At 49.7% G+C, this 17141-nt stretch overlaps 1 protein-coding gene across 1 annotated transcript in view; it reads right to left on the bottom strand.

Annotated features, from left to right (window-relative positions):
• ADGRV1 (adhesion G protein-coupled receptor V1) overlaps nt 1-17141 on the bottom strand; it is a 1000765-nt gene that overhangs the window by 750765 nt on the left and 232859 nt on the right. Inside the window, exons 21-23 of the mRNA XM_063964002.1 lie at nt 15174-15917; nt 2983-3356; nt 1603-1779 (exon numbers count right to left, since the gene is read on the bottom strand). Of these exons, the coding sequence (XP_063820072.1) occupies nt 1603-1779; nt 2983-3356; nt 15174-15917 (1295 nt within the window). The remainder of the gene's footprint in view (nt 1-1602; nt 1780-2982; nt 3357-15173; nt 15918-17141) is intronic.

The raw sequence follows: 17141 nt of genomic DNA, 5'->3' as shown, positions 1-17141 counted from the left end.
CTTCACAAAAAGCTGGCCACCAATAGTTTGCTCCGGTGGTGCCGGGGGCATGACCACCACTATGGTGTGTATCAGAGGCCTCCATCATGGCATAACAGAGGGGAGTGGTTAAGCCTCCCCTGCAATTCTAGGTGCCAACAGAGGCCTAAGTATTCTGTACCAGCCCCCCCCCCCCAGGAGATCCTGACATAAAGATATGATGGCTACGGAAAACATACATGTGCATCCTCTTAATTGCTAACATAGGGGGTCATTCCGAGTTGATCGTAGCTTTAGCAAGCTGGCCGGGAGCTACTCATCACTCCCTGGCCTGCAGCGGCTGTGTGTGTCGTCACGCAGCCGATGCGGCCCGCCCCCCACGAAACGGCGGGCAAACGCCGCTGTTCCACCCCCTCTCGCCCAGCGATCGCCTCTGCCTGTCAATCAGGCAGAGGCGATCGCATCCCTGCTACGGTCTTTGGGCACATGCGCAGTAGGGACCCGTTCGCACTGCTGCGTTAAAACGCAGCGAACGATCGGGTCAGAATGACCCTCATAAATTGATATACCAATTAAAATTTAAAAAAATTGTAAATTTACAAAATAAATTATTTTTATTATAACTATTGTTATACAGTATTTAAACAGTGCAAATATATTAATAATTTGACCTAATTGCAGTATAACAAAAGTCGGATAAACCACAAAATGCAATATTCCACAGTACAGCAGGGGTCCAATTTGTTTGGAGATGATCAATCTTCCATCGACTCATCTTTAGTTGCCAGTACTCTCACCACTAATAGCAGGAACATTTGATATTTAGTTATTCCCACACAAAGCAGACTGAGAGCACTGACTGATCATTAACATGCTACTAGTACAGTATGTGCCACAACTCGTTTATTTAATAAGTTATTCTATTATTAAGGACAGGAGAATTAGCCACTGGCCAGGACAGAGAGGCTGATTAACGTTCCAGTTTTAATACTTGGGTACTGGGGGAATACTGTTTGGGTGGACAATTCTCTTATTGAATAAGCGATCGCACATGCACATTTGCACAGAAAGTACCTACAAGAAACACCTTCAGTAAACATAATGGGGGGAATTCAATTGTTATCGCCCCTGAACTCCTGTCTAAAGTGAAAGGAGATCACACTGGGCCATATACAATTGATGTCCCCTATCACGCTGATTGCGCACATTAGTGTCGGGTTTAACCGTGAAAAGCCGACTAAACTAATAGGCACGATCGTGAAAAGTGCCATTTGGGCGCCCAAACGGATAATTTTTTACACATTTCAGCTCACCCCCCCATGGCAAGAGAGAGCTGAAACGTAGATGCCCGAATGGAGCAAAATTTGAATAGCTCCACTGGGCGCCATCTAGTGGCTGCGGGCCACAAATACATTTGAATCTCGTGTAATGAATTAATCTGTATGGGGCACTAAACTTATTTAGTTGGAGTCTAAAATTTTGTGTAGGTTATATGTACAGTATAGAACTGAAAGTCCCAGAAAGCAGCCAAATATACATGTAAAGATGTCAGAGCCGTGCTATATACGCTGAAATGCGCAGTAGGTGCTGCGTGGCTACTACAGTCATCAGACATGTACTTACCTTTGATCGCTGCATTGGCAGAAATGTAATATTTCCACTGCTGCTAGTAAAGTCAGTCACTGAGCCAGTAGTGCCGCCAGCGTCTGTCTGCACGATGGTGTAGAAAAGATACACGGTGTCTAGCGCTCCTCTGGTGCGTTCCACAACACAGGAGATGGTAGAACCTTCCTCTGAGGACTAGAAACACAATGACTTGATGTCAAACTTACTTTGTCACAACATAATACAATAACTACAACAAGATGTCTCACATGTACTACACCATATTACTAATCATAGTATACAATGCTTCTATCTTGACATTTTTATTTGTTTGCATTATTTTTGCATACAAAGAGAATTCACTCCTTTGTCAGTATCTCTAACCAGTAGCTTAGAGTCTGCTGATACGAACAATAAAGATAAAATAGATTGGTGTTAACTGTTAACCTGATATTCCAAATCAGCTCATTTCAAACGTAGTGATACGCCATACTTCCCCATTACACTACATACAGCTGAGCCTGAACACATCTCATATCTTAGGGAAGGTGTCCTGATTGACTTCCATACAGGTAAAACAATCTGAGTTGTCTGTACTGTGACATTGCTAACCCTGCCAAGTGTATGAAAGCACAACAAGGGGCAGATTTACTAAAGCTTCTACAACAGATACGTTGGCTTCGATCTATCATTTTCTAGAATGACATTGAGAAATGATAGTTAAAATCTCATACGGGAACAACACCTCCACTCACACCCGGCCTGCTTGACTAGATAAGCACTTGTCTCCCAACATAGCAAATATATATTCATACACATAATGGAAGTTGGTAAATACATTAATAAGTAACAGGTGAAAACACAAAGTCCTCCAGCAGGCAAAAGCGGACAAATTATAAACTGTCTCCTAATTAGCAGCAAGCCCAGTCACCTTCTGCATTTATTGTATAAATAGGACTGTTATAAATGGGTTGGGGCTGGGTGACCAGCAGAGGGGTGACCGGCAATCAGCATACCGACCCCGGGATCCCAGCCGTAGAATGCCGGGGGGAAGAGAGGGGAGGGGGAGCGTATCAAAGCCCTCTTGCAGGCTAGGTGCCTTGCTGCGCTCGCCACTAGGTGCCAACTGTAGTGCTTTTGATCGCTTGGGATCCCGGCGTCGGCATGGTGGCTGCAGGAATCCCGAGCACAGGTCACTTAATCGGATCCCGTTATAAATATATGGCAAGTTAATGTAGCAGCAAAGGTCGCAGAGTGCTGTCGGAATGGCTTTGTGACCACCAAGAATTCTAACTTTCCATTGCACCACGCAATGCATGCATCCAAACATCGCAGAGAACTAAGCACGGCACAAATCTACCTGCACCCTATATTTCATCATTCCCTCTTATTTCTCACCTGGGGAATACAGGGCCCAGTGAAGCCAAACAAACCATTGGCGTTATCACTTTTCTGGATCCTTATTGCTGCTGTTGTGTTCTCCTCTGGAATCCTTGCTCCCCCAAATACAGAAACTAGTTTTAGCATGAAGAGTTCCTCGCCTTCTTCCTCACTGTCATCCCGTGCAGATACAATGAAAGACTTATGTAACTCTCCTTGTCTGTATTCCAAATACCCAGATGTTGGGTGCAGGTCACTCTTGGCTGCTGTAGCATGGAGTTCAGTGATCTCTGCTCGAGACAATCTCTGTTCATAGAGCCTAACATCTTGCAGCAAGCCAGTGTATCTGCTTCCTCCACTCTCCCCTGCACCAACACGCAAGGTTCCCGGACCTGATAAAGAAAACAACTCTGGCTGTTTGACAGAAAATTACCTTTTATTCAAAATCACCAGTTAATTGAATTTTCCTTTAACTCGATCACAACCATCTATAGGGACTCTAAATGGAGAAAAAGTGGATACCTGCACTGTTCTTCAATGCACTTACAGACAGGATATATGTTGTGCAGACTTTAAAGGTGTTCCTCTATGATGAGTGATTTATTTAAAGTAAGCTCACCCCACTAGTATATGCAAATCTGGCATGATGGGGGGGGGGGAAGGGGGGTGTTCCAGCTGCCCAGAAACCCCACTTCCTCACAGCTTTGCAAACGGCCACTACATGCAACTACAAGGGCAGAATGGAGCTGCTGCACATGCCCATGGCAGCAGATTTTCCTACAAAGTCTGCTGTGTGTGTGAGTGGATCTGAGTGCTCAATCATCGCACCAGAAAGGGAATCTGGTAAGTGGCTTATGGTGATCATTGAACCTGCATACAGTATGTCTTAATTACTGTTTACATAAACTGCACTATGTTTGGGGCAGACTATAGCTTGTTACATGCTAATTATGCATCCTTAGACAATCACTCTAAAATCAAACATTTTGAAATTCCCCTCCAGAAATCCTGTATTTGCCCCTGTCCATAATGAGATTGGAGCACATTGTATCGCTCACACCTAACTGAATTGACCCACAAATGTCTGCGTTTCAGATGAACTCCATAATTCTGCAAATGCATTTGTGAGTATTAATAGTAGCTCATTTATTTTGGGCAACTTTGATTATTTAATAATTACTTAACACAGTCAAATGTTACATTTACTTAACTTATATGTAGACATCCTAACTTATTTATTCAACAACAAGTCACTTTCTTTGGAGAGAGTATTGACTGTATAGGAGAGGAAAGAGTTAAACATCTGGGGAGGGGTGGACCTAGCTGTGAGGAAAGTACAGCCTTCTTTAGGGGGAGGGTTTGATATATATATAGGGAAGGTGAGGCCATCTTAGTTCTCTTGGTGGATTTGCTTTTAGGTGAGTGCTGCATTGCAGACACATTTTGTTTCTCCTCCAAGATACGTAGGGTGCAAACAGAATAACCCCTACCTCAAGTTTATACTCCCCCTCTGGTCATATTATTCACTGCTAATATGGCTGCTCGCCCCCAGCGTGTTCTAAGGGCCCCGGCTCGGTACCGTGGGTCAGACGGTCGAGCGGGCCCTGAGGCTGCAGTGGGCAGCATGGGGGACGGGGCTCCGTCCCTAGGGGCATTCACTAACTCGGCCGCGGGCACCACAAGCAGGGTCACTCCGGCCGGACGAGGACGGCGTGGGGGACCAGGGGTCCCTTCAAGCCGCTCGGCGGTTGGCGGGCGGCGGCCGTCCCCTCCGGGAGCCGCCGAGTCCGGGACCATGTCGGGCGCGCCGCGGGGGGAGCCCGGTAGTTGCAGGACCTAGCCCTCCTTCCTTGGCACGGCCGACTGTTAGTGCCGGGCGGGGGGAGAGGACCGGACGAGGAGCTGGTGGTCGCCGCGCGGGGCCTGTGCAGGAGCCTCGCGCGGCGGCTGAGGAGGAGAGCCCGATGGCGGGAGGACGTGGGACGCGCGCTCGGGGTGCGTGCGCGCCCACGCTCGCTCCGGACGCCGCCGGCCGCGCACGTGTGCGCGCAGCGGCGCCACCAGCACACGGGCCACCCGTTTCTACTCCCCGGATGCCGGAATCCGGCAGGGGGAGAGAGTGCACAAGGGGGGTGCAGCGTATGCCTCGGGTAGGCAGCGCTGGGCGCATAGAGAGGACAATAGGAGAGGGGGACACGGCAGGAACTGCAAGGGGTGGCCGGGAGCAGCATGCGCGTGCGCACTCCGCGGGTCAGGTGACGCGCGGGGGAGCACGCGCGGGTGCGCAGCGGGTCCCTGTGACTCCCCACACCAGCACTGCAGAGGCGGGAAGCAGCGGGTCCCGCGGGGGGAGGGGAGACAGGGAATGGGTCAGCGGCCGCAGGGCCGCGGCATGGGCCGCTGCGCACGACAGCGGGTCCTCCCCAGGACCGGGGGATTCTTCTGCTTCGCTAGAGAGTGAAGGCGAAGGATCGGAAATGGAGAGCGATTGGGCCGGCCGGGGGGCACTTGCTTTTAGGTCAGAACATGAGGGGCAGGGTCCCCGGGTCGCATCGGGCGGTCGGTGGGCGCGGGCTCGCGCCCAACCAAGGACCGGTCGTCCTTCGGGCGGCGTTTCCGGGGGTCGCGCCGCACGTGATCCTCCTGGGGCCATAGCGTCGGCGCTGGCCACGGTGGTGGAGGCTCTGGGGCCGTTAGCTGCAGTGGCCTCCCCTAGGACGATGGCGGATGTCGGCCAGCCTGCGGGAGGCAGGGGGTCTGGCAAACGGAGGGCATCAGCGGCGCAGCGGGTGGCACGAGCCTGCCGAGAGCTGGGGGCCGCCGCGGCGGAGCTGGAGCTAAGGTCAGACCGGGAGCAGCAGGGGCGCGCGGTCACTGCGCATTCCACACGGGGTGCCCGGCGTGCGCCGCAAGCACGGGCCGGGCCCTCTTCTGTTTTGTCTTCCACAGAGGGCCGAGAGGAAGGGGATTTGGCAGATTTCGTGGTGGACGATGATTGGGCTGAAGAAAACGAAGAATCCGGGTCGGAGAGGTCGATGGCATCCGGTGAGTTGGTACAGTCTATATCAATTTCCACCGCGAGCTCGAGTTCGCATAGCTCTTCGTCTTCCTCCTCCTCCTCTTCTTTGGCGTCGCAAGCGTCCGACGCTGATAGTACTGCTAGGGCAAGGAAGGAGGCCGAAAAATTTGCCAAAAGGGCAGCAAAACAGCAGAAGAGGCGTAAGCGGCGCAAGCGAATTAGTGAGGAGGAGCGTAGGGCAAAGAAGTGGCGCGATCTGCCTGGGGTAGTGCGCTGCGAGTACACCGCAGTTATGCGGGGGCTGCGAGACAGCTGCCGCAAGAAGATACGTAGGGGTGACTTCGTGGACTTATTCGGCTTGACTAAGGCCATGAAGAAGGAATACAAAGCGGCGGCCGCTACGAAGGGCATGGGGACAGAAGCTTTCCGGTCTTTTGATAATTGGCTGGCCGGGTTCTGGGTGTTTGCGGCATGCTATTTGGAGGATAGGCCGGAAGAGCACATGAATATCATCCGTTACCTTCATCTCGTGCACGACATGCAGCGCACATCCTCGGGCTCGGAATGGCGGCGATATGACCAAGAGTTTCGGGAGAAGCAGGACGGGCTACGGGTCATGGATTTTGGGTTCAAGGACGTGGAGGTCTGGCTCAAAGTGACCCGGGCATCCCAGCGGGAGGAGGAAACCCAGAAACAGGGAGCAGGTGGGCGTCGCGCGGGGTCATCAGCACAGGGAACGGGCGCGGACGGGGGATTTGCCAAGACAGGCGGAGTGGCCGTTCGCGTGGGCGGGCGGTCTGCCCCTCGAGGGAAATGCTTCGCTTTTAACAGCGGAACATGTTCCTTTGGCAAACAGTGTCGTTTTCGTCACTCCTGCCAGCAGTGTGGCGGAGCCCACCCAGCCTCCTCTTGTTTCAAAGGGGGGCGACAGGGAAATCGGGGGAAACAACCATACCCGAAGCAGGCCGCGAGCGGGACCGCTCAGCAGAGCCCCAACGCCAGTTAAGCTGGAAACGATGGGTAAGTGGTTGGATCTGTATCCAAATAAAAGGGATGCAAAATTTTTGTTAGACGGTTTTAAGTTTGGTTTTCGCTTGCCTGTTGCAAGCGAGGTGTCCGTGCGCGCGCAGAGGAACCTCCAGTCTGCCCGAGCTTTGCCGACGGTGCTGCGGGAGAAGGTGGACAAGGAGGTCCGGTTGGGCAGGATGGAGGGGCCGTTTAGGTCACCCCCGGTGGATGACTTGGTCATCTCCCCGGTCGGGGTGGTACCGAAGAAGACTCCAGGCGCTTTTCGGCTCATCCAGCATCTTTCTTACCCACCAGGGGCATCGGTCAACGACGCAATACCACCGGCTTGTTGCTCGGTGGTGTATCAGTCATTTGACGAAGCGCTAGAGATGGTCCGCAGCTACGGGAGCGGGGCCCTCATGGCTAAGATTGATGTTGAGTCAGCCTTTAGATTACTGCCATTGCATCCGGACTCATTCCGTTTTATGGGTTTCCGGATTGGGGCGGAGTATTTCATCGACAAATGTCTGCCGATGGGATGTTCCGTTTCATGCTCATTTTTCGAGCGCTTTAGCACTTTTCTTCATTGGTGCGTGGAGTCTGCGTCAGGCGGTCACGGGGTTGCGCATTACCTCGATGATTTCCTATGTGCCGGTCCGGCTAATGACACAAGGTGCGGCGACTTGCTGTTCAGCACCCGGGCTCTTTTCTACCACTTCGGCGTTCCTGTAGCCAAAGACAAAACGGAGGGTCCGGACTCCTGCCTATCATTTTTGGGGATTGAAATTGACACCGTGGCGGGAGAGTGTCGCCTGCCCCGGGACAAAGTGTCGAAGCTCCGCGAAACCATTTGCCGGTTCAACGTCTCGCGTAAAGTCACGCTGCGGCAGGCGCAGTCCTTGCTGGGCATGCTGAACTTTGCTTGTCGGGTAATACCGATGGGCAGGGTGTTCTGCCGGAAGCTCGAAAGGGCAACGGCGGGGTGTGCCAGGCCTCATCATTTCGTTCGATTGTCCTCTGAATTAAAAAGGGATTTGGCTGTCTGGGCTTCGTTCCTGGAGGATTTCAACGGGGTGAGCATATGGCAAGCGCCAGCCGTAGACAGCGACCGGTTGCAGCTGTTTACCGATGCCGCAGGTGCCTCAGGATTCGGTTGTTTTTTGGAGGGATCGTGGTGTGCGGAATCTTGGCCGGCAAGCTGGCATAGCGAGGGTCTTACAAGAGATCTGGTGCTGCTTGAGCTTTTTCCCATCATGGTAGCGTTAGAAGTCTGGGGCGATCGGTTGGCTAACCGCAGCATATTGTTTAGATGCGATAATCTGGGCGTGGTACATGCGATTAATAACCAGAGGGCGAAATCGCTGGTAGTTCTGCGGGTGCTCGGGCAATTGCTTTTGACGTGCTTGCGTAGGAACCTATTGTTCCGGGCACAGCACGTGCCCGGCTTGGAGAACGGAATCGCAGACGCGTTGTCGCGTGGACAGTGGGAGAGATTTTGGGTTTTGGCACCCGAGGCCGAGGAGCAAGGTTTTCACTGTCCCGGTTATGTTTGGCAGGTGATCGGGCCGGACTGGAGGGTCTAGCGTTGCGGTCAGTCGCGCCAGCCACGCTCAAGGCTTATGGCCAAGCTTGGAGCGAGTGGGAGGAGTTTGTCCAGTGTCATCAGCATCAAGGTAAGAGCAAGCATCGGCTGATGCTTTCTTTTATTTGGCAGCTTTACGTTTCCGGTAGGTCACGAGCGGTGGTATCACGGTACTTGGCTGGCGTCTCATTTTTCTGCAAGCTGCGAGGCGTCCCTGATATAACAAAAAGCGAGGTTCTGCGGAAGGCAATGAAAGGGTGGGCGCGAGTTGCGCCGACGCCACCAGATAGGAGGCGGCCCATCGATGCGGCCTTGTTGCCGGCCGTCATCGCGGCGGTGGGGCGAGTCGCGTCGTCCAGGTTTGAGACGCTGTTGTTCAGTTTGGCGTTCTCAATGGCTTACCACGGGGCCTTTAGGGTTTCGGAGTTGGTAGCGCCTTCCAAGAGAGCAGATTCGCGCATGCTGGTCGGAGACGTGGTAGTGGGTGAGAGGTCCTTGCTGTGCAGATTGCGGCGCTCCAAGACGGATCAAGTGGGGAGAGGGCGCTGGGTCACTATGGTTCCAGCGCTAGAAGAAAGCGTTTGCCCAGTAGGTCTGGCAATGCAATATGTGGTGGTGCGACCCATTAAGGAGGGGTCATGGCTATTGCATTATGACGGGCTGCCAGTCACGAAATACCAGTTCCGTTGGATGCTGGGTCGTTGTTTGGCGGGCTTGGGCCTCTCACCCGCTGCTTTCGGTACCCATTCCTTTCGGATAGGCGCGGCGACGTCGGCTGCTGCGGCGGGTTTTTCCAGAACTGAAATCCAGGCGGTGGGGCGATGGAAGTCGTCAAGTTACAGACGATATATTCGCCCTGTCACATGAGAGGTCGGTTTGCGCTTGGTGCTTTGGTTTATTTGCAATGTATTATGATGTGACAGTTCTGTGATTTTATCGTGTTGTGAGTTTGTTAGTGTTTTCCCCCTTTTTATCCTACTCAGGGATTAGCTACTAGCCGTTGCTGACATGAGTCGGCAGCGGGGGTCTGGAGTTATTTTGCGATTTTTTGCCTGACTTGACGGACTGAATTCTAATCTACAATTCGGCTAATCTGGTCTAATCAGAGTCCCTCAGCAGGTCTTTACGCTTTCACCTCCAGCTGAGTTATTACATGTGTTTCCCATTTTATACCCCCCCTCCCCCCCCCACCCTATTTTATTTCGTTTGTTTTTATTTGATCCTTCCCCTTTGTGTCCTTAATTGCGCTTTTAAATGGCAACGAAACATGGTGCAGTCGGCTAGGCCGTGACTGCTGCAATAGCGAGACCTAAAGTTTTTCTTTTTGGCAGATCCTTCAGTGTAAACAATTAATAAGCCTCTTAGTAATCAATTATACCCCTCTTTTCCCCTTCAGGATGGTTTGACGACAATTTGACCGTTTGGGTGGTTGGCCACTCTTACATTTATTGGGCGGCCAGGTTTGTGGCCTCGGAAGGGTCTCAGGCATTGCTAGGAACACAGGGTGTCAGATGGCTTGGCTGGCGAGGAATGATGTGGGGCGAGCTGAGGAGTAGGTTAGTGAGTCAGGCCAGCAAGCATGGAGTCCCTAGGGTTTTGGTTGTCCATCTAGGTGGCAACGACCTGGGGAAGAGGACATCCTTGGATCTGCGGTGGGCCATGATACAGGATCTGGCAAGTGTGGCCGCAGTATGGACCAATTGTGTATTGGTTTTTTCAATGATGGTGCCAGGATTGTGTTGGAGGGGAGTGGCGGATGGACGCCAGATTGACGAGGCCCGGAAAAAGGTGAACGGAGCGGTGGCAAAGTGGGTGCTGTCCCACGGAGGGAGGGTGGTTCGCCACCCGAGGATTCGGTTCAGAGACAGCCACCTTTTCCGGCGCGATGGAGTACATCTATCCAATGAGGGGATGATGTTTTTTCTGGAGGATCTAGGTTTCGCTTTGCAGGAGTTAGGGTAGGTTTATGGTGGCGGTGCGAAAGACTGTGGGGATGAGTCTTTCGCTGTTGGCGGAAAAGAACGGCAGTTTTGTATGGTAGAGAAAACTGTAGTGTTTTACAGTTTGTTGTGGTTTAGGTGCACTCACCTCCATCGACTTATGGCCGCTTGACCACCCGTCCGGGAAGGCAGCGGCAGGGCACCCAGGAGCGGTGGGTAGTCACTGTGGGGGTTGAGTTGTCACCTATTACCGGTTTATGATAAGTTTTAGTAAATTTATAGGGTTAGTTATTTAAGGTTAATTTAGGTTATTTGAGCCGTTCTTTTGGGCCGCCACCATATGCCGGCTGGAGCGGCATATTTAATTAATTTCTTTATTACAGGTTTCCTAATGGATAGGGACAAATAAATAGCTATCAATTTTCTGCCAAAATTCAAGTCTCCGTGTCGTTATTCCTGGTTCTAGGTTATGAATGCTTTACTTTCAAAGAAAGGGGTCCACCAAATATCACTAAGATGTTTAGGAGAGAGTATTGACTGTATAGGAGAGGAAAGAGTTAAACATCTGGGGAGGGGTGGACCTAGCTGTGAGGAAAGTACAGCCTTCTTTAGGGGGAGGGTTTGATATATATAGGGAAGGTGAGGCCATCTTAGTTCTCTTGGTGGATTTGCTTTCCCGCCCTCCCGCCCTGGTAGTAAGAAATTCTGGCACGTGGTGCTTTGGCGTTAAGTTGTTGGCTGTTATCGTTGGCTATTTATGGGCGGAAAAGAACGGCAGTTTTGTATGGTAGAGAAAACTGTAGTGTTTTACAGTTTGTTGTGGTTTAGGTGCACTCACCTCCATCGACTTATGGCCGCTTGACCACCCGTCCGGGAAGGCAGCGGCAGGGCACCCAGGAGCGGTGGGTAGTCACTGTGGGGGTTGAGTTGTCACCTATTACCGGTTTATGATAAGTTTTAGTAAATTTATAGGGTTAGTTATTTAAGGTTAATTTAGGTTATTTGAGCCGTTCTTTTGGGCCGCCACCATATGCCGGCTGGAGCGGCATATTTAATTAATTTCTTTATTACAGGTTTCCTAATGGATAGGGACAAATAAATAGCTAGCAATTTTTTGCCAAAATTCAAGTCTCAGTGTCGTTATTCCTGGTTCTAGGTTATGAATGCTTTACTTTCAAAGAAAGGGGTCCACCAAATATCACTAAGATGTTTAATGAAATTTGAGAGAAATGTGTTGGCATATGAAAAGCAGCTACTCGCTACTGCATCTAATCAATCCCCTAATAAAACATAGCAGACTTTATACAATACGCTGTCATTTAAAAATGAGTAAACTCAAACTTTATTTTATATATATATATATATATATATATACACAACGAAGAATAACGAGGCGGCACTCGGAGTCTTGCAAAAACATCAAACGTGTATTAGGTGCTGTCAACGTTTCGGGGACCACCTCCCCTTCGTCAGGATCCTGACGAAGGGGAGGTGGTCCCCGAAACGTTGACAGCACCAAATACACGTTTGATGTTTTTGCAAGACTCCGAGTGCCGCCTCGTTATTCTTCGTTGTGTATTGGGATGACCCCCCGGAGGAAGGCACCGCAGCAAGCAGGTCCTAAGGGACGTCTGGAGTGCCGGAGCTAAGAGTTGTATATGTATATATATATATACACACACACACACACACACACACACACACACTGCTCAAGAAAATAAAGAGAACACTAAAATAACACATCCTAGATCTGAATGAATGAAATGTTCTTATTATATACTTTGTTCTTTACATAGTTGAATGTGCTGACAACAAAATCACACAAAAATTGTCAATGGAAATCAAATTTATTAACCCATGGAAGTCTGGATTTGGAGTCACCCTCAAAATTAAAGTGGAAAAACACACTACAGGCTGATCCAACTTTGATGTAATGTCCTTAAAACAAGTCAAAATGAGGCTCAGTAGTGTCTGTGGCCTCCTCGTGCCTGTATGACCTCCCTACAACGCCTGGGCATGCTCCTGATGAGGTGGCGGATGGTCTCCTGAGGGATCTCCTCCCAGACCTGAACTAAAGCATCTGCCAACTCCTGGACAGTCTGTGGTGCAACGTGGCATTGGTGGATGGAGTTAGACATGATGTACCAGATGTGCTCAATTGGATTCAGGTCTGGGGAAAGGGCGGGCCAGTCCATAGCATCAATTCCTTCGTCTTGCAGGAACTGCTGACACACTCCAGCCACATGAGGTCTAGCATTGTCTTGCATTAGGAGGAACCCAGGGCCAACCGCACTAGCATATGGTCTCACAAGGGGTCTGAGGATCTCATCTCGGTACCTAATGGCAGTCAGGCTACCTCTGGCGAGCACATGGAGGGCTGTGCGGCCCCCCAAAGAAATGCCACCCCACACCATTACTGACCCACTGCCAAACCGGTCATGCTGGAGGATGTTGCAGGCAGCAGAACGTTCTCCTTGGCGTCTCCAGACTCTGTCACGTCTGTCACATGTGCTCAGTGAGAACCTGCTTTCATCTGTGAAGAGCACAGGGCGCCAGTGGCAAATTTGCCAATCTTGGTGTTCTCTGGCAAACGCTAAACGTCCTGCATGGTGTTGGGCTGTAAGCACAACCCCCACCTGTGGGCGTCGGGCCCTCATACCACCCTCATGGAATCTCTTTCTGATCGTTTGAGTAGACACATGCACATTTGTGGCTTGCTGGAGGTCATTTTGCAGGGCTCTGGCAGTGCTCCTCCTGTTCCTCCTTGCACAAAGGCGGAGGTAGCGGTCCTGTTGCTGGGTTGTTGCCCTCCTACGAACTCCTCCACGTCTCCTGATGTACTGGCCTGTCTCCTGGTAGCGCCTCCATGCTCTGGACACTACGCTGACAGACACAGCAAACCTTCTTGCCACAGCTCGCATTGATGTGCCATCATGGATGAGCTGCACTACCTGAGCCACTTGTGTGGGTTGTAGGGAGGTCATACAGGCACGTGGAGGCCACACACACTACTGAGCCTCATTTTGACTTGTTTTAAGGACATTACATCAAAGTTGGATCAGCCTGTAGTGTGTTTTTCCACTTTAATTTTGAGGGTGACTCCAAATCCAGACCTCCATGGGTTAATAAAAATGATTTCCATTGATCATTTTTGTGTGATTTTGTTGTCAGCACATTGAACTATGTAAAGAACAAGGGCCCTCATTCCGAGTTGTTCGCTCGCAAGGCGATTTTAGCAGTATTGCACACGCTAAGCCGCCGCCTACTGGGAGTGAATCTTAGCTTCTTAAAATTGCGAACAAAAGATTTGCAATATTGCGATTACACATCTCGTAGCAGTTTCAGAGTAGCTTCAGACTTACTCGGCATCTGCGATCAGTTCAGTGCTTATCGTTCCTGGTTTGACGTCACAAACACACCCAGCGTTCGCCCAGACACTCCTCCGTTTCTCCAGCCACTCCCGCGTTTTTTCCGGAAACGGTAGCGTTTTTCCCCACACGCCCATAAAACGGCCTGTTTCCGCCCAGTAACACCCATTTCCTGTCAATCACACTACGATCGCCTGAGCGAAGAAAAAGCCGTGAGTAAAAATCCAAACTTCATAGCAAATTTACTTGGCGCAGTCGCAGTGCGGACATTGCGCATGCGCACTAAGCAGAAAAACGCTGCGATGCGAAGAAATTTTACGAGCGAACGACTCGGAATGACCTCCATCGTTCCTGGTTTGACGTCACAAACACACCCAGCGTTCGCCCAGACACTCCTCCGTTTCTCCAGCCACTCCCGCGTTTTTTCCGGAAACGGTAGCGTTTTTTCCCACACGCCCATAAAACGGCCTGTTTCCGCCCAGTAACACCCATTTCCTGTCAATCACACTACGATCGCCTGAGCGAAGAAAAAGCCGTGAGTAAAAATCCAAACTTCATAGCAAATTTACTTGGCGCAGTCGCAGTGCGGACATTGCGCATGCGCACTAAGCGGAAAAACGCTGCGATGCGAAGAAATTTTCCGAGCGAACGACTCGGAATGACCTCCAAAGTATTTAATAAGAATATTTCATTCAGTCAGATCTAGGATGTGTTATTTTAGTGTTACCTTTATTTTTTTGAGCAGTGTATATATATATATATATATATATATATATATATATATTTCTAGTTGGGATTTTTTTTTCTTTTAACTTTTATGAATGCATTTTAGTCATTTTAAATAAGGTCATTGTCAGTGTAATGGGAAAGTAATTTATGACAGTAAGTCCGACACCTGATTCAAATAAAACTTGCACTAATAATACTTCTTATAATTTAGTTGCTGAAATATATAGGGGCATATGTATTAGGGGCCAATTTTGTAAGGGGCAATTATTTACAAGGCATATTTTTGCCTTCTAAATGATTGCCCCTTTAAAAAAAATGTCCGTGATCCTCCGGCATCCCGCACCGCTGGCAAACCGGGACCCTATTACATATTCCCCATACAGCTGAGTTGGGAACAAAGCAAAACAAGCAAGTAACTTTACATATGGACAAACCATATTGCAATGCAGGTGGGGCAACTACATATATTTTTTCCCTATGCAGGGTAAGTACAGGCTACTTTTGCAAGTAGCCTACAAATGCTGGACAGCTTTATGACATTAATGTTAAGTAACTCAACTCACCATTAACGATTCCTTCTCCTTTCAGGCTCTTCACTCCACCAGGGACCGGGTTTCCATCAATATAAAACTCTATAAATCCATCATCTAATGTAATTAGAACATGGGTCCAAGCATTTTGCTGCATGTATTTTGGGACTCCGGCCTTAGCAAAATAAGTACTGTTGGATCCATAGGTCACATAGAAAAGCAGGACCATGATATAAGAATCATTTGTTTCCACTTTCACGCCGTAATGCATTGTTCCATTACCATTATCCTTTGATATTATAAAACCATTAGTATTCGTGTGTGGTATTGTCCATGCTGAGAAAGTAAAATTTGTCATGGTGCTATTCATATTGTGATAATACTGGGAATCAATCACTCCAAATGCACCTTCATTGCCGCTGAAAAATAAGGCATCCGTTCCACTGTGGTGCCGTCGCATGTGAGGCTGCAACTGCACTGACGGGGGGAATGACGCAATGAGCAAGAGGTCTAGCATTGGGGGGAGGCCAGATTTAAAGGTATTGGAATAAATTTCCCAGCCAACACGAACATCTCCAAAGGTTCCTTGATGTCGCCACACTGAAATGTTAGTCACATAGCTCATGTCATCTTCTGAGAGCACATCTTCCGCTACCTCTCGATTCTGACTCTCCGGGCCAATTACAAACACTCCAAAAGGATCATCATTGAAAGGGATCATCACCGTAACATTCAGGTTTGTCTCTGCCAGTTGACCACCTGGACCTGGAAACCCACCTGCGTAAAAACCATGCATGAGGTGTATTTAGTACAAAAAAAATAAGAATTTACTTACCGATAATTCTATTTCTCATAGTCCGTAGTGGATGCTGGGGACTCCGAAAGGACCATGGGGAATAGCGGCTCCGCAGGAGACTGGGCACAAAGTAAAAGCTTTAGGACTAGCTGGTGTGCACTGGCTCCTCCCCCTATGACCCTCCTCCAAGCCTCAGTTAGGATACTGTGCCCGGACGAGCGTACACAATAAGGAAGGATTTTGAATCCCGGGTAAGACTCATACCAGCCACACCAATCACACCGTACAACTTGTGATCTGAACCCAGTTAACAGCATGATAACAGAAGGAGCCTCTGAAAAGATGTCTCACAACAACAATAACCCGATTTTTGTAACAATAACTATGTACAAGTAATGCAGACAATCCGCACTTGGGATGGGCGCCCAGCATCCACTACGGACTATGAGAAATAGAATTATCGGTAAGTAAATTCTTATTTTCTCTAACGTCCTAGTGGATGCTGGGGACTCCGAAAGGACCATGGGGATTATACCAAAGCTCCCAAACGGGCGGGAGAGTGCGGATGACTCTGCAGCACCGAATGAGAGAACTCAAGGTCCTCCTCAGCCAGGGTATCAAATTTGTAGAATTTAGCAAACGTGTTTGCCCCTGACCAAGTAGCTGCTCGGCAAAGTTGTAAAGCCGAGATCCCTCGGGCAGCCGCCCAAGATGAGCCCACTTTCCGTGTGGAATGGGCTTTTACAGATTTTAGCTGTGGCAGGCCTGCCACAGAATGTGCAAGCTGAATTGTACTACAAATCCAACGAGCAATCGTCTGCTTAGAAGCAGGAGCACCCAGCTTGTTGGGTGCATACAGGATAAACAGCGAATCAGATTTTCTGACTCCAGCCGTCCTGGAAACATATATTTTCAGGGCCCTGACTACGTCCAGCAACTTGGAATCCTCCAAGTCCCTAGTAGCCGCAGGCACCACAATAGGCTGGTTTAAGTGAAATGCTGAAACCACCTTAGGAAGAAATTGAGGACGAGTCCTCAATTCTGCCCTGTCCGTATGAAAAATTAGGTAAGGGCTTTTATAGGATAAAGCCGCCAATTCTGAGACACGCCTGGCTGAAGCCAGGGCTAACAGCATTACCACTTTCCATGTGAGATATTTTAAGTCCACAGTGGTGAGTGGTTCAAACCAATGTGATTTTAGGAAT

This window comes from Pseudophryne corroboree, chromosome 1, assembly GCF_028390025.1.
Source record: "Pseudophryne corroboree isolate aPseCor3 chromosome 1, aPseCor3.hap2, whole genome shotgun sequence".
NCBI classification, from domain to species: Eukaryota; Metazoa; Chordata; class Amphibia; order Anura; family Myobatrachidae; genus Pseudophryne; species Pseudophryne corroboree.
Note: the sequence above shows the minus strand (reverse complement) of the source record. Positions and strands in the feature narration are given on the sequence as shown.